The 23,246-nt window shown below is 43.7% G+C and overlaps 1 protein-coding gene across 1 annotated transcript in view; it reads right to left on the reverse strand.

Annotated features, from left to right (window-relative positions):
• The window catches only part of LOC138303592 (DBH-like monooxygenase protein 2), a 113,310-nt gene that overhangs the window by 52,338 nt on the left and 37,726 nt on the right, over positions 1-23,246 (reverse strand). The window contains exons 4-6 of the mRNA XM_069242865.1: positions 18,171-18,254; positions 13,511-13,675; positions 859-961 (exon numbers count right to left, since the gene is read on the reverse strand). Coding sequence (XP_069098966.1) covers positions 859-961; positions 13,511-13,675; positions 18,171-18,254 — 352 coding nt within the window. The remainder of the gene's footprint in view (positions 1-858; positions 962-13,510; positions 13,676-18,170; positions 18,255-23,246) is intronic.

The raw sequence follows: 23,246 nt of genomic DNA on the forward strand, positions 1-23,246 counted from the left end.
CAGGTTCAGGGTCAACCTGTATTAATATAGTGAAATGTTTCTTGTTTGGTATCCACAGACCTACAGATACAGATAGTAGAATACATATGGTGATACCTGTGCACAGGTATTTATTTTAGCGGTACATTTGTTACATACATGTTACTGTCTTACACATGCCAAGTCTTACTGAATTGTGCCAGGAGAACCACCTTTCCCAATGCAGCACACTTTTACAGGGTAAATGTAAGAGTCCTCCAGTGTGCTATATCTGCCCTCCAGAATGTCACTTCTGGCATTAAATTCTGTTCTTTAAAGCTATCCTTCTCATTGGATACATATATGCTAAGATATTGAATACATTGTCCAGGTTTCAGAAATATGCAATCAAATTGTGGAGAAGACAACTCTGTAAAAGGAACATATATCTTCTTTGACCAGTTTATCTGAAAGCCAGAAAAGGGTCCATTCACCTTAAATATGGAAAGAGGATTTTAATGGAGGACTTTGGGACTGCAGTGTATATAAGAAAATAAAATAGTTCTATAAGCTGATGAACAATTTCTCCTAAATATGAGGCACCACAATAACATACAAAATAATTAAAAGTTTTTCAAACATCAAAAATAAAGTTTGCTTTAAATTGGTATTACTTTTAATATACCGCTGCAAGTTGCTAAAAGGCATTTTAATGTTTTGTGTATAAATTTGCTTTTTGCAGAGTTTTCTTAATTGGATAAATTTTCATTGTTTCCCTTTGGTGCAAATTAATGCTGCAGATTGCTCTGTACATGAGTACTGTCACTGTCATGGAGTGCTGGAAACAATACACAGGAATTAAGAAGCCTGATAAAGAAGCAACTTCTGTGATGCACCTACCGCTCAGCAACATTTTGTTGTTATAGTGGATTTCTAGTCTGACATAGGTTGGAGTGACATCTTTACCCAGTGGGATTCCAGCATTGCTGGGGAATGTGAATGCCTGCAAGGAGGAAAGTAAATCATTATAACAAAATGGAGACAAGCAACGAGCTGGCTATGTCACTGATGTTCAAAAGATTTGTTTAGGCACTGATGCATCATCTGTAAAACAGTAAACAGGTCAGCAAAGCAAGGCAAAACTTCCTTCAGAGCAGCAGTCTAGCAGAGAGGCAGTCCTTTCAGCAGCACAGAATTCCTTCTTCCTGGCATAGTGTCCACAGGTGCAGAAGTATACTCAAGAGTTGTGGTCTGAGGTTCTGCTTCTGTACTCTGGTGCCCCGGTGCTAGAAGGTGGGAGAAGCTTCTAGGCACTGACTTGAAACGCATGGCATTTTCTCCCTCCATCGCACTAGCTCCAAGCTGGGTGCAATAACTATATAGGGTCAGTAGGCCAGTTGGGTCTAAGCTAATATAACCATGTTTGAGTGGAGTGAGCAAAGGCACTTTTGCACAGGTCATCAGTGGTAAAGTACACAGAGTCCTAAGAACAACACAAATATGTCCTGCAAAAATGGAGGAGGTGAGGCAAAAAGTTTGAGGTAAGACAACCCCACGGCTGACAGATCTTACAGTAGAATACCCATGTTGTCATACTTAGATTGAAAAATATATCAATCAAATGTAATCATAAATCTTGCTACTATAGTAGGTGCTGGAAAGTTTGGTTGAAAATATGGCTCCGATGTCAATTGACTGCATACATGAGAAAACACTAGTAATACAAATGTTTTCAGTCCAGTCACATTAAAAAATATTCTGAAGGAGTTCTTGCAATTCCAGGTTGATATAGCAGAACTGATTGATCATATGTGTGTGCATGTGTGTGGTCATATGTATGTGCACACCTAAGTGTCTGCTCTGTATATTCACGCTGTTTCCACAATCTCCTCCTAAAAAAGCAATACACTAATGAAATTGTAATAACTGAACATAGATCACACTGTGGGATGGATTAGGAAATATCTATATAGCCAGTACATGTATATTCAGATATGAATTTATAGATGTTTATATATATATATATATATATATATATATATATATTTATAAGAAACAGCACTCCAAAGTAATCTGCAAGCATTTATTTATTGTTGCATAAGCTAAAACAACATTCCATCAAATGTGTTTCAAATAAACAGTCTAGATCACTGCTGGTAGTCCCTTATCACTTTTAACTATTTATACCCACCAACACCAGTAAGTTATGTTGCATTATGGTATTTGTAGTTCGTGATGACCATATATTTATGTGACAATTCATGAACCATACCAATGTTAGACTTCCCACATCAGGACTGTCTACAATCATCCTCTTAGTGAGGTAATCACTCTTTTCACGATTGTTGAATTGTGGTGTTGCTGCTACTTACTTACGGTTTCATTTACATACTGGTCCTGGTGGTTTGAGTACATTCAATTATCAGCAAAAAATGAAAACACCAAAATTATGTGAATTCATACAGTTTTACGCTCCAACATCATCAATATTGCAATATTGACTATTGAGCTCCGAGTGAGGTTACAGTATTACACTCTGACATCAGAGATATCGACTATCCAGTTTATTCGGGGATGACAATTAATTGGAGAAGAAGGAGGTCATGGGGGGGCTGTGCCAAACAAGATTGCTCGATTCCTAATAGTGGCCTATCTATGGTCCAATCAGTCTGTGTAAGGATAAACATTAGACTGTTGGAACTCTTCATGAACTAACAAGGTCCTCAACATGGACACCACTTGTGCTTTTTGTATTGTGTTGGTAACTGAGCCGCTAGCCAAAGGGATCCAAGGATATGACCTTGCAAAGTACTTCAGGAGGAGGAGTACTTGTTATATGCACACAACATGTTTCTCTTTCTCCACAACCCATAGGGGCAGGTCAGTGGTTAGAATTGTTTTTTACTTTACAGAAGGACCTCTGGCATTGTGGTCAACTGGGGCAAATTAATCATGATCTCATTGAAAAGTGAGCCCAAGGCAATGGAGTGGTAGTCCCAGCTGTGACTCAAGCTGGACAACCTTAACCCCTTCAATGCGGGCGTCGGCCACTGGCCGACGCCCGCACTACCTCCCTGGTGCGGGTCACGACCAGTGGCCGACACCAGGGAGGGTGTTAATAAATCCTCGGGGGTCTCAAGGCGCTGGGGGGGGGGGCGGGGGGAGGGAAAGGGGCTGGGAGGATCACTGTTCGAAAAGCCAGGTTTTTAGGCCCTTCCAGAAAAGAAGTAGGTTTTGGGTCTTGCGAAGGTGGGTTGGGAGGGCGTTCCAGGTTTTGGGTGCAAGGTAGGAGAAGGATCTGCCCCCGGTGGTGTTGTGTTTGATGCGGGGGACAGAGGCGAGAGAGAGGTCAGCTGAGCGGAGGTTTCGTGTGGGGGTGTGGAAGGTGACTCTCGCTGAGGTAGGCAGGGCCTGTGTTGTGGAGTGATTTGTGTGCGAGGATGAGGATCTTGAAGGTGATCCTTTTGTCAATGGGGAGCCAGTGGAGGGATTTGAGGTGTGGAGAAATGTGTTCGTGTTGGGGGACGTCGAGGATGAGTCGTGCTGCTGAGTTCTGGATGCGTGTAGTTTGCGCTTGAGTTTTAGAGTGGTGCCGGCGTAGAGGGCGTTTCCGTAATCAAGTCTGCTGCTGATGAGGGCGTGAGTGACAGTTTTTCTGGTCTCTGTGGGGATCCATTTGAATGTTTTTTTTCAGTATACGGAGTGTGTTGAAGCATGAGGAGGTGAGAGCATTGATTTGTTGGGTCATCGAGAGGGAGGAGTCTAGGATGATGCCGAGGTTGCGTGCGTGGTTGGCGGGGTGGGTGCAGGGCCTAGCGTGGTGGGCCACCATGAGGGGTCCCAGGTGTTTTTGTGTGGGCCAAAGAGGATTATTTTGGTTTTGCTTGAGGTGAGTTTCAGGTGGTTGGCTGTCATATATATATCACTTTTGTCAATATGTGTGTGGTTTCCCTGGGGGGAAAAGGGTCAGACTTGTCTAGTGGCAGTTTTAGTGCCATAAAGAAGCGCAGAAGGTTTATATGCCTACTGCAAAGAGCAAATCTGTATTTTATGTAAATAGCTGAGTACATTAGTAAAGTCAGCCTTTACCTGCGCTATAATACCAATGAAATGTATGTGCGGGGTGGAGGGCGGCTATGTAGAGATGAAGGGCACTTTTGCTGGGTGGTAATGAGGGAATCCGAGGAGGAGGGAGTGGGAGCACCAATAATGATTGTTAGACTGGGCGCAGGAGGTGTTAATGTCTGTGACGAATGGTATGTGACAAGGTGTTTTTTGAGTGTCTTGAAAGTACGTGCTGATTGAGGGAAGAAGCGCAGGTAAGGTGGCCTCTACTGTTGCACGTATGTCACACACACCATCGATTTTGTGACTGTCTACATAGGCTAGTGTTTTAGAGCAACAGTTTAGCCAATAGCAGAGATCGCATCTTGATGGATGACTGCTGCCTGCACTCGGGTTACAGAGGACCGCTCTGACATAGGATCAGAGACTGAGACATCAGATACTGAGACAGCATCTGAGGGATAGGACAATGGCGCAGACTCTGGGAGTGATTTTTCAGTCGGAGGAGTCCCATTCAATAACTCCTCTTCCAGTACATTATGAGGGAGGTGATGAGGACAGTCCTGCTGTACCTTCGCAAGCTGTTTGTGCAACTGGGTAATAGTGGGTTTGCCCAACCCAGAGAGCAGGTGAATGCGGCGGCAAGCAGAGAGAGAGAGAGTGTTCTCTTGGGAGCTCCCCAATTTAGTTCAGCCCCAAATTCCACCACCCAAATCGTATTGTGGAGCCATCAAAATTATCTATGGCAAAACAAACTGGTTTTGTAAGGCAGGCACCTGTGTTTTTGGTCCTGGGTTTGGGGCCATATAGAGAAACACACTAAACCCAAACATTTCTGGAAACTAGACATTCGGGGGAGTCCACAGAGGTGTGACTTGTGTGGATTCCCCAACGTTTTCTTACCCAGAATACCCTGCAAAGCTGAAATGTTGAATAAAAACTCTATTTTTCTCGCATTTCTGTCACACAAACTACAGGAATATGCTGGGATTCACAAAATTCCTACCACCCAGTGACTCCTCACCTGTCCTGATAAAAACACTACCCCACTTGAGTGCCTACACCTAGTGCCTGCGTCAGGAATGGATCACCCCAGGGTCAACAGCTGCCTCATGTAAGGACCAACATTGACCGTTGTGTGATCTATTCCTGTCGCGGGCACCAGGCCTACCCACACAAGTGAGGTATCATTTTTATCGGGAGACTTGGGGGAACGCTGGGTGGAAGGAAATGTGTTGCTCCTCTCTGATTCCAGAACTTTCTGTCACCGAAATGTGAGGAAAACGTGTTATTTTAGCCACATTTTGAGGTTTGCAAAGGATTCTGGGTAACAGAACCTGGTCAGAGCCCCACAAGTCACCTCATCTTGGATTCCTCTGGGTTTCTAGTTTTCAAAAATGCGCTGGTTTGCTAGGTTTCCCCAGGTGCCGGCTGAGCTAGAGGCCAAAATCCTCAGGCAGGCACTGTTTTCTATGAACATTTTTTATGTGTCCACGTTGTGTTTTGGGGCATTTCCTGTCGCGGGCGCTAGGCCTACCCACACAAGTGAGGTATCATTTTTATTGGGAGACTTGGGGGAACGCTGGGTGGAAGGAATTTTGTGGCTCCTCTCAGATTCCAGAACTTTCTGTCACCGAAATGTGAGGAAAACTTGTTTTTTTAGCCACTTTTTGAGGTTTGCAAAGGATTCTCGGTAACAGAACCTGGTCAGAGCCCCACAAGTCACCCCATCTTGGATTCCCCATGGTCTCTAGTTTTCAAAAATGCACAGGTTTGGTAGGTTTCCCTAGGTGCCGGCTGAGCTAGAGGCCAAAATTTACAGGCTGGCACTTCGGAAAAAACAGCTGTGTTTTCTGTCAAAAAATGGGATGTGTCCACGTTGTGTTTTGGGGCATTTCCTGTCGCGGGTGCTAGGCCTACCCACACAAGTGAGGTATCATTTTTATCGGGAGACTTGGGGGAACATAGATTAGCAAAACAAGTGTTATTGCCCCTTACCTTTCTCTACATTTTTTCCTTCCAAATATAAGAGAGTGTGTAAAAAAGACGTCTATTTGAGAAATGCTCTGCAATTCACATGCTAGTATGGGCACCCCAGAATTCAGAGATGTGCAAATAACCACTGCTCCTCAAAACCTTATCTTGAGCCCATTTTGGAAATGCAAAGGTTTTCTTGATACCTATTTTTCACTCTTCATATTTCAGCAAATGAATTGCTGTATACCCAGTATAGAATGAAAACCAACTGCAGGGTGCAGCTCATTTATTGGCTTTGGTTACCTAGGGTTCTTGATGAACCTACAAGCCCTTTATATCCCCGCAACCAGAAGAGTCCAGCAGACAAAACAGTATATTGCTTTCAGAAATCTGACATCGCAGGAAAAAGTTACAGAGTTATTTTCAGCTCAATTTCAATATTTTTTTATTTCAGCTGTTATTTTCTGTAGGAAAACCTTGTAGGATCTACACAAATGACCCCTTGCTGAATTCAGAATTTTGTCTAGTTTTTCAGCATTGGTTTCACACCCATTCCTGTCACTAACTGAAGGAGGCTGAAAGCACCAAAAATAGTAAAAATGGGGTATGTCCCAGTAAAATGCTAAATTTGTGTTGAAAAATGTGGTTTTCTGATTCAAGTCTGCCCGTTCCTGAAAGGTAGGAAGATAGTGATTTCAGCACCAGAAACCCCTTGTTGATGGCATTTTCAGGGAAAAAACCACAAGCCTTCTTCGGCAGCCCTTTTTTCCCATTTTTTTGGAAAAAACGAAATGTTCACTGTATTTTGGCTATTTTCTTGGTCTCCTCCAGGGGAAACCACAAACTCTGGGTACCATTAGAATCTCTAGGATGTTGGAAAAAAAGGACGCAAATTTGGCGTGGTTAGCTTATGTGGACAAAAAGTTATGAAGGCCTAAGTGCGAACTACCCCAAATAGCCAAAAAAGGGCTCAGCATAAAAACTGTAAACTTCACACTTGTATAGCGCACTACTCACCTGTTAGGGTCTCAAGGCGCTGTACTCATACCGCTATGGAACCCCTTCTGGCTTTTTCCCTTTGAGGTGCCCACTCCTGGGCACCCCCAGGGTGAAGACAGGCAGCCAAGCACTGGTGGGGCCGTTGTGGAGATTAAGCAAGCTATTGCCCAGAGTTGCACCCATTAATTAGATTAGGCACCGAGGCGAGAATTATCTGGTCCAAAGGAATGGAGCCCAAGACCTGCCGAAGCAGGACTTGAACCCTGGTCTTGAGACAGATCTCTGCTTCAGGGTCTGCCGCTCTAACCTTTGTGCCACACTTCTCCACATGCACTTGCATGTGTGTTGGAACTTCAATATACTCTCCCCGCTGCATAAACTGCACAACAACTTCCATAACTGAGACAACTTCCCTCTCCCTATGCTGGGTACAACTATGTTAGTCAAAATGATTGCACTGCCAAGGATGCTTTATGTGTTCAAAACTATACAATATGCCAGCCAGCTTCTTCCAAAGTGTCTGTGCTGGTTACAAAATTGCTGTGGGCAGGAAAACAACAAAGGGTAGACTTTGCTAACTTCTTGCAAGGTCTATGATAGTGGGCTGGATATATCCACCATGCAACTTTATTTTTGGAGGGCCCAGCTTGTCTCCAATAACAACTGGATTTTTGGTGCAGGCTATGACCAATTACAGAGGTCGGTTTGAATGGACATTGCACGTAACATACTCAGAGCTGCAGTTCTAAACTCACTACTTGCTGTCACAATGGCCACGCTGCAAGTGCTCCATATGAACCTTAAATGGATACGCTGGAGATGCTAGCTGACTCAGGAAACCCTTCTTTGATGGGGCTCTAGCTTTCCTAATTGGAGCCCATGGATGGATTCAAAGAAAGGGACAATATTGGGATCTCCATACTGGGTGAGGTCTCGGATAGACTGGATGCTGCAGATAGGAAAATTGACTTGATCACAGTGCGAGGCAAATATATTGATTGAAACACAGAGTGGTCTCCTCATACCAGCTATGCATACCAGGAATGTCCTTGGCATCCCAAGCAAAGCATGGGGTGGGAAATTACCTATTGAATTCTGGTAATGAATGACTGGACTTTGACTCCTACATAACTAAATTCTGCCTGGAGGCATTATATCTATGAGGTATGCACTTGCCTTGCTTTATGGTTATGCTGCAAAATGTAATTTTAGCAAATAGCTAAACAGGAGGGAAAGGGAAGAGTAAGCAAGGTGAGTATTGATGGTTGAGCAAATCAGTTACAAGCAAGAATCCCAACAGAACCTGGGTTAGTATAATGCTAAAGGATGCTGGGTTCCTCTCTTGAAAATCATTATCCACTCAAACAATTCCTGTGATCTCAGTAGCATCCCAGCTTTCACAAAGCCTCACTCTCATTAGTTTTTTTTGGAATAGATTCTTCACCTAACATATTTGCACCAATTAAATCTGGATTGACTTCTCCGCACTCAAGGTTAACCTTTTGTTTCATTAAGATTGGAAACAAAGGATTAAGGGGCACATTTATACTCTGTTTGCACCAAATTTGCATGATTTCTTTTCACGCAAATTCGGCGCAAACTTAACTCCATATTTATATTTTGAAGCTAGACACATCTGACATCAAAATATTGGAGTTAGAGCCATTTTTGGATGCGTGAACCCACCTTGGGTCAATGAGATGCAAGATAGAAGTTCCCATCCAAAAAATGGTGCATTCCCCATAACACCATATTTATCCCCTCATGCTAAAATGACACATGGGTGGGAGGTGGACCTAAATAATGGTGTTAAGAAAGCTTAGCACCATTATTTAATGTCTGTGTCAGAACAGGTGTCAGGGGCCCACCTCAAGCCCCAGGAACACCCCCATCCACACCAGAAGGACACAAGAGGATAGGGGACCCCATCCCAGGTGTGTAGGGTAAGTATAGGTGAGTATTTTTGAAAATTGATCTAAGTGCCATTGGGGGTCCTGCCATGGGCCCTCTGAATGTCACTTGGTGCAATGGCCATGCCCAGGGGACACTGACAGGATTCATATGTTATGGATGGTTGACGCTAGGCTGGTTACAGGCATTTTTTTTGCCTCAACCAGCTTAAGTCATTTCTTGATGCACAACCTCCTATTCCCATACCGCCACCTGGCTAGCGTCCCATTTGTTGACGCTAGCCCAAGCTTAGCGCTGGCTTTCGCTTTTCCATAAATATGGCACCCATGCTCAGGAAAGGTGCAAGCCAGTGCTAAACTTTTTGGCTTGGTGCAAAACTGCATTAGTGCAGTTTTGCATCAAAAAGTTTAAATATGCCCCTAATTGTTTGAGTTAATATCTATTCTTTGACTGTTTTGTTTTGATTACTAGAACAGAGACTCAACTGCAAACGTATATGTGACCCATCTTGACCTACTTATAGTTTTCTGTTTTGTAAACTTCCTTTTTTATTCTTTGCTTTTTCTCTTCTCTCTCTTGATTCTTCCTTGCCCACCTTCTTTTGCCACCCTTGTTCTTCTTTTCCCCATTTGCTGTTTCTTCTTTCATTTCTCTACTTCATGAGTATGCTTTCCTTCTCCTGTTATTGTTTTTTTACGTTTCCCTCTTTTTATCTTCTATCTTCTCCTCCCTTCTCTTTCTCCCTCTCTTTATGACCTAATCTTCAGTAATTGTACTTTTGTTTTTCAACACGTGTTTTCAACATCAGTGTAGGTAAGTCATCATTGAGAACTATAAATTGTCACCTAAAAAAGTATACTGAGCCACTGCTGTATGTGTATTGTTTCTCTCCTGATTCATAGCTCATATGGTGCTGTTGGGGGAAAGTTTAATTTTAGTTATTACATTTGTTGTTTTCATTTTGTCTTGTCACACTATGACATAGGCCTTACATTTGCACTCACATATTTCTTGTCATTTTCCTTTCCTTTTCCTCCCCCCTTCATGAGCCACCCCTCACATTCAGAGTTTAGCCCTTTTAACCATCTCTGAGCCTAAATAGTTGACAAAACAGAAGGTGAGGGATGAGAAAGGGGGCATGTTGTCAGTTGAGCAACAGAGGTTACAGGAGAGGAGGTGAACTTTGAGTAGCCAGGGACTGATTGTGATGCAAAAGACAAAGGGCCTCATTACAAGTGTGTGATCTTACGACCGGCACACTTACGGTTGAGGTCTGGACCACCACGGATGTGACAGTCCGATCACCCCAGAACAACCATGGCAGACTGACCACCAGGGAACTGCCAACTCTGCCAGAATCTTGGATCCCATCAGTCTGGCAGTGGCGGAGATCCTACTCCGCCAGGGCAGCGCCGCAAGCAGCGCTTCCCTCCGGATTACGACTGAGATTTCTGCCAGCCTTTTCATGCTGGCAACACTGCCATGAAAAGCCTGGCAGCGAACAGGGGCAGGGTGCCACAGGGGGCAGTACAGCCCCCCCCTACCCAGCACTGCCATAAAGTTCACTGTCTTGCTTTGCAGACAGTGAACATTGCAAGGGTGCTGGTGCACCCTGCTGGCTACAGCATTGCCGCTGGCTTGGTTACGAGTCGGTGACAATGCTGTAGCCTGTTTCCTGCTAGGCCAGTGGTTGGAAAACTTAGGTTTCTGCCAGCTGATCTGGAGGGAAACTCTTAATGACTCTGGCAGGGAGGTCACAGCATAGGCGGCAGCGACCCTGTCAGGAGTTTACCACACTGAGTTTTCCGTCCGCCAAACTCTTAATGAGGACCAGAATGTTAGAAATGGGGTCTCTAGTTGGTAGTCAGTTTACACTGTCCAAGTAGGGAGTCAGGGTAAGGGAGTCACACACCTAAGATAACCCCTGCTCACCCTCTTCGTACCTTCGCCCAAGCAGTCAGGCTTACGTCAGAGGCAATAGGTAAAGTATTCGTATATACACACAGTATGGTGAAAACACCATAAAATGACTCCACACCAGTTTGGAACAATAACAAATATGTATCTAAACAAAACAAGACCATGGGGGTCATTTTGACCCTGTCGGTCCGAGACCAGGGCTAAAATGACGGAAGCACTGCCAACAGGCTGGCGGTGCTTCCTGGCCTATTACGACCGCAGCGGTTTACTGCCGTTTTAGCCCCGGCGGTGATAATCCACCAGGGCAGCGCGGATTATGACACCCCTACCACCAGCCTGTTTCTGGCAGTTTGCACCGCCAGGAAGAGGTTGGTGCTAAGGGGTGTCCTGGGGTCCTTGGAGGCCCCTGCACTGCCCATGCCACTGGCATGGGCAGTGCAGGGGCCCCCTAACAGGGCCCCGGCCAGCTTTTCACTGTCTGCATAGCAGACAGTGAAAAGCGCGACGGGTGCAACTGCACCCGTCGCACTGCCGCAACACCGCCGGCTCCATTAGGAGCCGGCTCCTATGTAGCGGCCTCATTCCCGCTGGGCCGGCGGGCACAAACTTGGTTTGCGCCCGCCGGCCCAGCGGGAATTTCGTGATGGTGGCCGCGGGAGTGCGGCCGCACTGGCGGCCGCACGGCGGTTACCGCTTGGGGGGCGGCGGTAGCCGCCCGCCAATGTCGTAATGACCCCCCATAACAAGACAAATCCAACATGCACAAGTATTGATATCACTTTTAAAGTTAAAAGAGTCTTAATCCATAAAAGTCAATGGTTGCGTTGTTTTAGCACAAAGTACCTGGTAAGAGTAAAATATAAATCTGCAAGGGAGGTGATGTATCAGAAAAGCAAGCAATTCATTGACTCCTTACTTGAAAGTGAGCCCGTGCGTCGATTCTTTAACCCAGGGTAGGCGATTCATTGATTCTTTCTGCACAGGAGAACAACGTGTCGATTTCCAGACATGCACGTCCGTATGGTGATGTTGAAGATTTGACACCCAGGGAAGATGCATCAATTTTTCATCCACAACACAGGTGCTGCGTCAATTTTTCATTCGCGGTGCAGAGGCTGCATTGGTTTTTCTACCACAATGGCTCAGGTGCGTAGATTTTCACTCAGGATACCAGCTTCAATTTCCAAGGGCCATAGGTCTAGATTTGTCACCACTTGGCAAGTCAGGACTCTCAGCAGGAGAGCCCAGGCACTGGCATTTGTAGTCTTTGATGTCCCTGAGACTTCACAACAGAAGGCAAGCTCAATCCAAGCCCTTGGAGAAACTTCACAAGCAGGATACACAGCAAGGTCCAGTCTTTGACCTCTCCATAGCACACACAGATACTGCAGGCAAACCCAGCAAAGCATACACAGCAAAAGAGCATTACTCCTCCTCACAACTCTTCAGCTCTTATCTTTGGCAGAATCTCCTCTTGATCCAGATGTGTTCTAAAATTATGGGGTCAGAAGCCCAGTACTTGCACTCTTTTCTGCCTTTGAAGCAGGCACACTTCAGAGGACAGTTTTTGTAGTGCACAGGACCTTTCCTTTCCTGCCCTGGTCCCATACACACACTAGGGGGTTGGAGACTGTATTGTGAGAGGACAGGCACAGCCTTATTCATGTGCAGGTGTCAACTCCTCCCCTCACTCTAGCCCAGGAAGACACATCAGGCTATGCAGGACATACCGCAGATCCCTCTGTGTGACGGTCCAGAGTGAATTAGCAAACAGCCCAACTGTCAGTCTGACCCAGACATGAATTCAGCTGCCAGGCAGAGGCACAGAATGGTCGAGCAAGAAAATGACTACTTAAAAAAAAAATGTGAGTTCAGAGACCCCGAACTCCATATCTCCATCTGCTCCCCATTTGATACTACACTTACAAGATATTTCAAAGCAATCCTATGTTACCCTATGGGAGAGATAGTCCTTGGAATAGTGAAAAACAAATTTAGCTGAATTTCACTATCAGGACATGTAAAACACACTAGTAAATGTCTTACCTTTTGATTACACTGCACCCTGCCCATGGGGCTGCCTTGTGCCTAGCTTAGGGGTGACTTACATGTAGTAAAAGGGAAGGTTTGGGCCTGGCAAATGGGTACATGTGTCAGGTCAAACTGGCATTTTAAACTGCACTCACAAGCAGTGCAGTGGCAGGTCTGAGACATGTTTACAGGGCTACTCATGTGGTTGGTACAATCAGTGCTGCAGGCCCACTGGTAGTATTTGATTTACATGCCCGGAGCACACATTACTAGGAACTTACTAGTAAATCAAATATGCCAATCATGGATAACGAATCATAATCACAAATTACACAGGGAGCACTTGTACTTCAACATGGATCAACAGTGGTAAAGTGCCCAGAGTACCAAAACTAGCAAAACGAAATCCAGCACACAGTCAAAAATACAGGAAGCAGAGGCAAAAAGACAGGGGAAACCACACCAAAGATGACAGTTCTAACATCAACATGAAAGCTACCCTCTAGCGCCAACAATGCTGAGAGAGCCTGAGCTGAGTTTTAAATGGCATAGAATTGTCTGCCTCCATGGTAGAATTCCTCCAGAACATGATGGTGTGTGTAACTGTGACCACAAACTTTGGACAAACCCAGTTGATTCATTCACTCACCTTGCCTCCAACAGCCCATCCAGCAATCACTTCTGAGCAATAAAAAAAGTTTGGATTGTTATTACATATCCCGGGAGCAATGGTGACATTGGTGGAGTTTGGACAGCCATAGACCAGGATGTGATGAATCAGATCTTTGTTACCATCTTGAATGATCGAATCAAACTGTGAGGAGAGCACAGAGCAGAAAACAAGTTACATAAAGCAATTTTTGTTTCTTGTGCTAAAATAGGAGAGGAATGCTGCAGGAGCAGAAATATTGTACTCAATAAAAAGATAAGCAGAGGAAATACTTAGGTCAAATTTCTACTATTAAACATGGGAGCAAAATTAATTACAATCTCTCTATTTTAAACTCTCTTGAATTTCTCCAGAAGGGAATGGTCGCTAATTTTCTTAGATATACTTTCATTTGCACCCCTTTGAAACAATAGTCTGGATATTTGTATATCAGTAGCTATGCTATTGTGCACAGAGAATGTCAGAGAGAAAAGGTCACTGGAAAAGAAGGCACATTTCAAAATGTCCAGAAATCAACACATTTGACTCAAGTGTGCATGGTTGAGGGATCCCAGGATGGCTTCGTAAATGCATAATGACAAGTGAAATACATATTAGTGGTGAAAAATGAATACATAAACTTTGTCAGTGAGAGAATAAGGAATAATGTATTTATTCAAACCTACCAGGTAATAACATTCAAGCAAAAATAAATTAGAATATGCATAGATGTTAACATTTGACTATCTAGTACTTTTTTACATGGGGTTCCACAAAGGCAGGAACCTTGTCATAATTTAAAGACTTTCACATAGGATAAATTCACATACATTTTAACCAAATGACAATCATCTACACAATCTGCGGTTTTCCTCAAAATCTGGGCCCTAGCCAACACCTACAGAGTACAGTCAGACACTCCCATATTTTTAGGTACCTATACTGCTGTGGTCATTAACTCTAGTGTGGTTCAGCCTTCCCCTTAACCTATTTCATTGAGTACTTCAAACTAGAGCCAGGGACAAATCCTTTCTCAATGGACCATCATCATCTCTGTTTGAGGAAAACTGTAGTGAGATGATTCCTAGCTGACCAAAGAATGGTCTGTAGTACCAAGCATTGACCTATCTGCCTCTATCATACTTTTGAATCACAATTCACATTGGTTCAGAATTACATACTTCAGACACACATTTGCAGTAATACTTTTTCTGTTAGAGTTGAGACCCTTTAGCTAAACACATTCACATTTCGTCTCAGTTTTTTGTATCTTTGGTCTTACACTTTGTAAATGCCCCTTTATTGGGCATGCATTTGTGGTATTATTTCTGATCTTTTGAGCTGGATATTCCTTAGTTCATAAAATAGTAAACGTCCATCCTGGCAACAACAAATATGCATGAGTCTTATGCACACATAAACATGATTATTTGTATGTTTGTTGGTTATTCTGAACACCCAACTTTTATACGATTTGTTGTTTCAAAGAGACCATCCCTAGTCACCTTTTTAATTTTTGAAGTTAATGAGGTCCTTAGATCATTCTCTGAGTTTCATTGGTATATACCCCCAAGTACTGGTGGTGTGGACCTCCTCCCTGGAATTGGCGTCTACCTGCCCCTTTAGGGTTATATCCTATCATGTTCCCTGCCCAAACAGTCACAGCAGAGAGTTACCTACTAATTTCAATGACTATCTCAAAATGGTCTTTCTGGTTGCAATCTTTTCTGCATGCAGAGGTTCTTGGCTGTTCTATCGGTATTATGTGTACTTATACTGTTTCTGGGATTCTGTGATCGCTGTTGGACTCAGTCTCTAGTTTAAATCTGCACCAAATGGTGTCTAGGCCAACACCTACGTCTGATCATTGCCTTGATCTTTTCTTTGTCTCAATTAATCTGGTCAAATGTGGCATTCACCTCCCTCAAGATTGGACAGACCATTCACTCATTCCTTTTTGTTGTAATTATCCTACCACATCAAGCAATCTTAAAAACTCCTTCTGTACTATTAATTCAAAATGTGCCTCATCTAAACTCTCAACAGAGGCCTTTGTCAGAGCTGTTAATGAGTTAGTGTGTCCATCTTGCATCACTGCTATTAACAGTGACCTGGAACAATTAAATTGCTAGATCAATTCAACACTAGAGCTGGTGCTTCTAGTCATAATTCAGTCTTACCAATTGCATTCAATAGCTCCCTGGTATAACCTTGCCCAAAAGGAGGTTAAATCCTAAAGCAAAAAGGTGAATCATAGCTTGCATGGGGACTGTGTTCCCACCTGGGAGGCTGCGCTCAGAGCTGCACTCCATTCTTATAGATGACTGGTCCAGAACACAACGGCCAATTATGTAGCCAAGATTTTTACAGCTCACAATAATGCAGGAAAGGTTTTTATTCTTGTTCATTCTTGGCATCACCGGAGTCTCCTGCCTGCACACTGGAACCATGCTAGTGCATCCTAGTTTTTCTGATAATTTTTTTTCTGGTAAAATTGACACTATTTGCAGCTTCTTCTCCACCTATACCCTGGGAGCACTATTTTGACCTTCTCTCCACCTCAGACTGGTATGGCTTATCCTCATCGTATGTCTGATTTCTCTTCTTGGTCCCTAAAGGACTTTGGAACAACTATGTCCTTTACTTCCTCTGGCTCTCCGCTTGATGTTTCTCCCTCACATATCATACACCTGGTTTCTGATTTGGTGGGCGAGGCATTACATCCCATCTGTTATTAATCTATTTCCACTGCTTCTGTTGCCTCATGTTGGAAATATGCTTTGATCCCACCCCTTAAAAAATCTGATGATCCCTCCATGTTGAGGAATTTTCTCCCCATCTCTCACTTTTTCTTAACAATTTTAGGGAGAAACTTATCAACAGACAGATTTAACAATTTCTTGAACCTAACAGTACCCTGGATGCTGTCCATTTTAGCTTTGGACCATCTCATAACATAGAACCTGCTTTGCTCTCTGGTCCTATCCGCCACACTCAATATGGTTTCAGATGATTGTTTTTTTAATTGGCTAACAATGCAAGGATTCAGGATAGTATATTGGCATGAATCAAGTCATATCACTCTAATTATTCACAAGCTATTCAAACTCCTGATTTTCGTTCGAAGTTTAGACACCGTGCCTCCCATGCATCTTTTTGCAGTCCTACAGTTTTTAACTGTTAGAAATGGGGTCTTGTGGTGACAGAGGTATGCACCCTGTCTAGGTAGGGACCACCAGGCTAGTCAGGGTAAATCAGATACACACCCTAAATGAAACTGTGCTCAACATCTGGTAGCTTGGCACAGAGCAGGCAGACTTAACTTGTTCTTAACTCCGCTACAATCCCTGACAGATGGTCCTGAAATTCACTAGATGCCCTGACAATGTTGTTGTTAGGTCAAATATTATAATGGGCTTTGTTCAGAACCTCATATTTAGCTCTGATCAAATACATTTTAGAATTCTGCTTTCTGGTGAATAAACAAATGTAGTAATGTTCATGGCCAGGACAAGAGATCTAAACCTGGAACAGGAAGTCAGCCAACTGACACTATAAGTCACCTCTCCTGTTTGGGGCTCAAGGACAATTATTCCTGAAACAGGGAACCACAGGCCTAGTACTCCCTTTGCTGGGTCCAGGGAACAGCAACAGTCCTTCTTCAGTCTGCTTTCCAGTCCAGACATGCTCTTGAGGTCTGGTTGCCAAGTATACCATAATTGTGCCCAGGATGTGAGGCATATGTGATGTGAGTGTGTAGGCATACACCATCATACGGTTAGCCGTAACTTTAAAATGTTTTATAAACTTGTGAAGCAGTTTTGTTTGGATACTCCAGCATACTGTAGATGACCATCGCTGACAGGAAATAAAGCCAAGGGGTTCAGGGAGGCTTATGTGGACAGTTACCTCAAGGCCAAAGCAAGGTCCAGTCCAGTTCCAGTCTTTCGGCACCAACCACCATAGACTTCAATTGAGTGGTCCTAGGCGATTCCTTGGGCATGATGGGGTGACTTTAGCCACAGGGGGTCAATGTCCCTCGAATTCAGGATGAAATCTAGCCAAAAACCTGTTGTCACTATTCTAGTGGTCTCCAGCCACAGAGAAACCAATGGTTCTCTTTGGATAAGGCTAATGTCCTTCTTGAGTGACCAAACTACACTCTAACAACTCTCCTGGGTCCAGCAGGGAAATGTGATTGTGGATACCACTTGCCAAAGTAGGCTTCTTCAGCATTTTTTGCCCTGTACCTGGAACAGGAAGTCAGCCAACTGACCCTTGGAGTCACCTCTCCTGTCTGGGGCTCAAGGGCAACTATTCCTGAAACAGGGCACCACAGGCCTAGTACTCCCTTTACTAGGGTCCAGGGAACAGCAAGAGTCCTTCTTCAGTCTGCTTTCCAGTCCAGACATGCTCTTGAGGTCTGAGTGCCAAGGATACAATAATTGTGCCCAGAATGTGAGACATATGTGATGTGAGTGTGTAAGCATACTCCATCATAAGGTAGTGGTATGCAGTCAAATAAATTCACCACATCCTTTGAGCAATAACGCAAGAATGTCCTTTCCTTGTGATGATATCATACGAGGTGTATAGTGAACCACATGGCAACATGGTCTCATGGACAATGGATTATATTAAGCAAGTAGAAAAAAGGTACCTTATATATATGATTTTTCTCAGGCAGTTGTGGCAGTGGAATGAATGCACAGCCGTAGGTAGTTGCATCAGACGGTACAGAAAACTAAACATTGGGTAGAAAAAAAGAATGATGTTAGAATTTTACCAGTCTTGGCTGGCCATAACGAAGATCATCCATATCGACTGTTATTAAAGAGTCAAGAGGAAACAGTGTCAAGACAGAAATCATATACGGCTTAGAATTGAGTATCAATATAACCTTGTTTGGAGAAAATAATGAAAACCCTCCCCATTCCACCATTGCTGATAAAACTTAAAAAAAAACTGTCTGGGAATCTTCCATCTTGGTTAGGTTAAAGCCGCAAGGGCCCAATGTACTATGGTGAGTTGTACACCAGCTGCATTGCCTCCCATCCTACATTTTGTGCTGCTCAATCTGACCATTCGATACAATTTGATGAATTCAACCTTATGGTTATTATTGAGGGAACCTTCCATTTTGCAAATTCTACTGAAAGCCTGTGAAAACAGAGGTGGAGCCCCACAAGGGGCAGCAGACCTTCAACCCTCCTTTATCAATCTCAAATTGCTATTTTCTTAAGGAACAGGTTCTGTGGTCCCCCTTCTCCCCGTCTTCTTTCCCATGCCCGCAACTGGCATTCACATAGTGGAAGCTGACCGCCTTGGACAGCTTTCACGTTGTGAGTGATTGTGAGGAATGTGGTGTGTTATATGGTATGATTGTGCAACCTCACTCTGTAATACATACACAAACCCAACTTGGTTCCAGACAGGCTCGCTTGAGAAAACCTTAGCCCAGCCTTGGGCAGCTGTGGCTTCAAATAGTCAGGTTGTGTCAAAGGGACAACTGCAAATCATTTAGAAGCACCAATACAACTGAACAAGAAAGTAACACACCTAGGAACTTCAATACCAGTTGAAAAAAATAGTAATTTTTTTAATTAATTTTTAGACATCGAAACAAGCAAAGTCCACTGGAGGGCTCTGAGGATATAACCATTCAAGCAATTCATAAATCACAGCTTTTAAATCAAAACTGGACAAGTATTGACCACTACCACAGTTAGCTGTAACTTTAAAATGTTTTGGAAACTTTTGAAGAAGTTGTGTTTGGGTACTCCAGCATACTTTAGATAACCATCTCTGACAGGGAGCAAGAAAAGGCAATGAAGGAGGCTTATGTGGACAGTTACTTCAAGGCCAAAGCAATCTCCAATCCAGTTGCAGTCCTTAGGCACCAACCACCATAGACTTCAATTGAGCGGCCGTAGGTGACTTCTTGATCACGGTGGGGTGACTTTAGCCACAGAGGTCAATGTCCATAGAATTCAGGATGAAATCTAGCCAAAAACCTGTTGTCACTGGTCTACTGGTATCCGGCCACAGAGAAACCATTGGTTCTCTTTGGAAAAGGTTAATGTCCTTCTTCGGTGACCAAACTGCACTCAAACAACTCTCCTGGGTTCAGCAGTGGTGAAGCGATTGTGGATACCACTTGCCAAAGTAGGCTTCTTCAGCTTTTTTTGCCCTGCACTTGGTACTGGAAGTCAGCCAACTGACACTTGGAGAAACCTCTCCTTTCTGGGGCTCAAGGACAACTATTTCTGATTCAGGGCTCCACAGGCCCAGTACTACCTTTGCTGGATCCAGGAACAGCAAGAGTCCTTCTCCAGTCCACTTTCCAAACCAGATATGACCTTGTGGTCTGGTTGCCAGGGATATCATAATTGTGCCCAGATTCTGCCCTTGGGGAATTCTGTGGCTCCTAGACAATGGGTTACCAGGTCCCTTACCTCCTGATGGCAACTTTCTGTAAAGTGGGTAAAGATACCCTCTCTCTGTGTGTAAAGCTTAGTAGGCCACCATAGAGGTGTGGCTACCTGAGGGCAACACAGCCACAGAAAAAATGGATTGGCAACTGTTCCCCCGTTTGTCCCCCAAAGTCTGTCTGTCTTCGAGAACAAAGGAGAAGCCCCTCTTGTCTGTGTCTTCCATTTGCCCTTCAAAGATGGCTTCTCTTTTGAAGCCCACCTTTTGAGCTCACATCCCTTTTGGCCTTTTCTGCCAGGAAGAGGCAACAACTCTTCCAATGCCAGACTCTTTTTATTTCTTCCTGGGAGTAGGCCACATCTCTTCCCAGGAGGGCAGAAGAATACCACATAACCAGCAATCATAAATGGCCACTGGAAATATGGGCAACAGAGCGGCAAATTTGTAAAGTTGCCATATCTCAAAAAGATATATTAAATACAACTGATGCATGAAATGGGTTTATTGCTACAATTCTTGTGATACCTTGTAGTATTTTAGTAGTCCAATTCAGAGGTTAACACAGTTGAGTTGGTAGTGTATTGCTCTATACTCTGCAAATGTGCTACTAGCCTTTCTTCAGTAAAAGCAACAATTTAGGGTTTTTACTTTTAGGCTATGTAAAATCACATGTACCACCTTTTAATACACTGCACCCTGCCTTAGGGCTCAATAGTCCTGCCGTAGGGGTGACTTAGATATAATAAAAAGGAAGGTGTGGGCTTTGTCATAGTTTGAAAACTGCTCTGCCAGCCAGCACTGGCAGATGGGGATTCCTGCTTTGCTTTGTCACACTCATGGTTGCACAAAAGATGCTGCAGTCCATGAGGGACAGTTCAATTTACAGATACAGGGGACCCAGGTACCATACACTAGGGACTTATAAGTAAGTTAACTTAAGCCAATGTGGGTAAACCAATCAGCCAAGAATGTTTTAAGGGTCAGAGCACTGGTACTGAGGGCTATTTGGCAGGGCTCTGAACACTCTCAGAGTCACAAAACCAGCAGCATCAATCTGAAACCTTGGGGAGGATCATGCAAAAAGAGGCATTTCCTTACAATGAATGGCACCTATTTTGACTGGTGGTAATCTATCAATGATTTGGGACGAAAGTTGCGGCTGGAACAGTTGATACATTCTACTGTGGCTCTGGAAGAGGCAGAGGCAATTCGTACCTTTTCTTTAACATAATTTTAATTCAGAAATGAACCTAAACATAATTTTGTTTATGTCCATCTCACATTGCTTAATTTGAACTGGTGGTTGCTTGAGGGTCCTGCTGACACTCAGTTTTGTGGACCAGCCATTATTTGTCCACATTTGACTTTTCTTATCCAGAGCAAGCCATAGAAAAAGACAAAAGACAGAAAGAAGAACAGAGAAAAGAAACTGTGACAAAGGGACGACATAGGGATGAAAAAGAACCTGCAAGTGTGAGGTAAAGAGCAGGAAGTGTGTAGTGGTCGATTAAAGAGGCATGATTTGGAATGAGGAATATGCAGCTTGGTATTCAGCACCCTAACCTTTATCAGTTCTGGACGTGGACCTCTGAGCAAAACATCGGGCACTGGCTATGACCTCCCTGTTAACTAGATTCAGGAGCTATCCCATTGACACATAGGATTGTCAACATTGATCTAGAATTCAAGAAATACTTTGGACTCGTGTAGCAGTCTCATGAATGAATGGAAGTAGCTTTGCAGGTCTGAGGGTGAAGATAACACTTTCTAACAGATATCTCAGCCCTACTGAAATTCTCCTGATCTTCTCCCGCTCTATTCACAGATAAGCATTTCTCCTCTCATGTCGCTTCTACCTGACATAATACTTTTCGTCAGTGCACCATTTAGTGAGCAATTGTTTAAATATTAAATTAGATTTTTCTGTAACATCTATTTCCAGTGGGCTTTCTTTGAAGTTCCTGCCCCATTATGTTCTATGGGAAGGTGCTGCAGTCCCAGCGGTTGCCATGTGTGTTATTGGACATTCTCCAACTCTGAGCTGGAGTACATTTACTACCGTTTTAGGTATTTTTGGCTCTAAGAATTTTAGAAGTGGAGTTAGTGGATAGGAATGGCATACTATACGTGGGTGGATGCACGTCCCTCCCTAAACCTCTATAGTCCCCTGCTAATCCCCTCCTACACTTCCCTAAACCCTTCCTTTTTTAATATGTACAGTCCATTTTGAACCACTCCCCCTGGGCCCTCCCATAATTACTACCAAGTAGTAAAATTACATGTGTGAGTATCTTGCTCTAGATAAGATAGGAGAGTTGGAGGTGGAGGTGGAGTTTTACATTCGTAGGTTTCTGAATGGCATTTTGTAGTGCTTTAGTAGTATTATTGCAGTACTACTAAATGTACTACAAAATGCAGTTTGTGAGTAGGCAACATAGATGTCTGCTGCTGGTGGTTTGTGCACTGATGGTTGCTATAGTTACTGAGAATACAGAGCTTGGACACACTCCTGTGCATACACCTGATAATAACTCAATGAACCTCAACAGAAGCATCCCCTCCTGCCTTGTCACTGTTCAAATCCCAAGAGCTTCCACCAGGACTGGAGGGCACTGCGAACACTTAAGACCAGGTTGGCACTATCTTTTCCCTCTGTAAAAGGTGAGTTACTAGCTCCAATTTCGTCTTCCAGCCCTTATAACATTTCATTGATGATTTGTCAGACGTGGGGGGGGTGACCCTGTAGTAAAGTTCAGACATGAAAGTTGACCCTGTTTGTTGACCCAGTAGTATAAAAAAATATTGTGTCCTAAATATTGTATACAAAAATATCGCCCCCACTGCAGTTAATAGTACACTCAATTAAGCCATTTCTTTGTAAATGAAATTTAGGTGGCAATATTTATGTCAGACTATATCATTATTATCAATGTCATAACATGTAACTGCCCGCAAACACACTGTGCATGGTTACACCCCCAGCACCATGAACCCCTCCTCTCCCACACAATTACCCTGCTTCTATAGTCCCTGCACCCAAGGGGTAGCCAGATAATTAAAATAACCCCCACTTCGGACCAAAGCTCTTATGGTAACAAGCAAACAACGCATGTCATCATGACTCTTCCAAGAAGAGCTATCTTTTCTCCAATATCCAAGCATCTAGCCATTCATCCTTTCATCCACCTGCTGATATCAACCATTTCACCTTCACATTCTGTCACCCTTTCATGCTTTCATCCATCATTCAGTTTTTCACCATCCTGTCCGTCCATCCATCTTCAAACCTATCCATCCATCTGCA

The sequence above is a fragment of the Pleurodeles waltl genome, chromosome 7 (assembly GCF_031143425.1).
Source record: "Pleurodeles waltl isolate 20211129_DDA chromosome 7, aPleWal1.hap1.20221129, whole genome shotgun sequence".
Lineage (NCBI taxonomy): Eukaryota > Metazoa > Chordata > Amphibia > Caudata > Salamandridae > Pleurodeles > Pleurodeles waltl.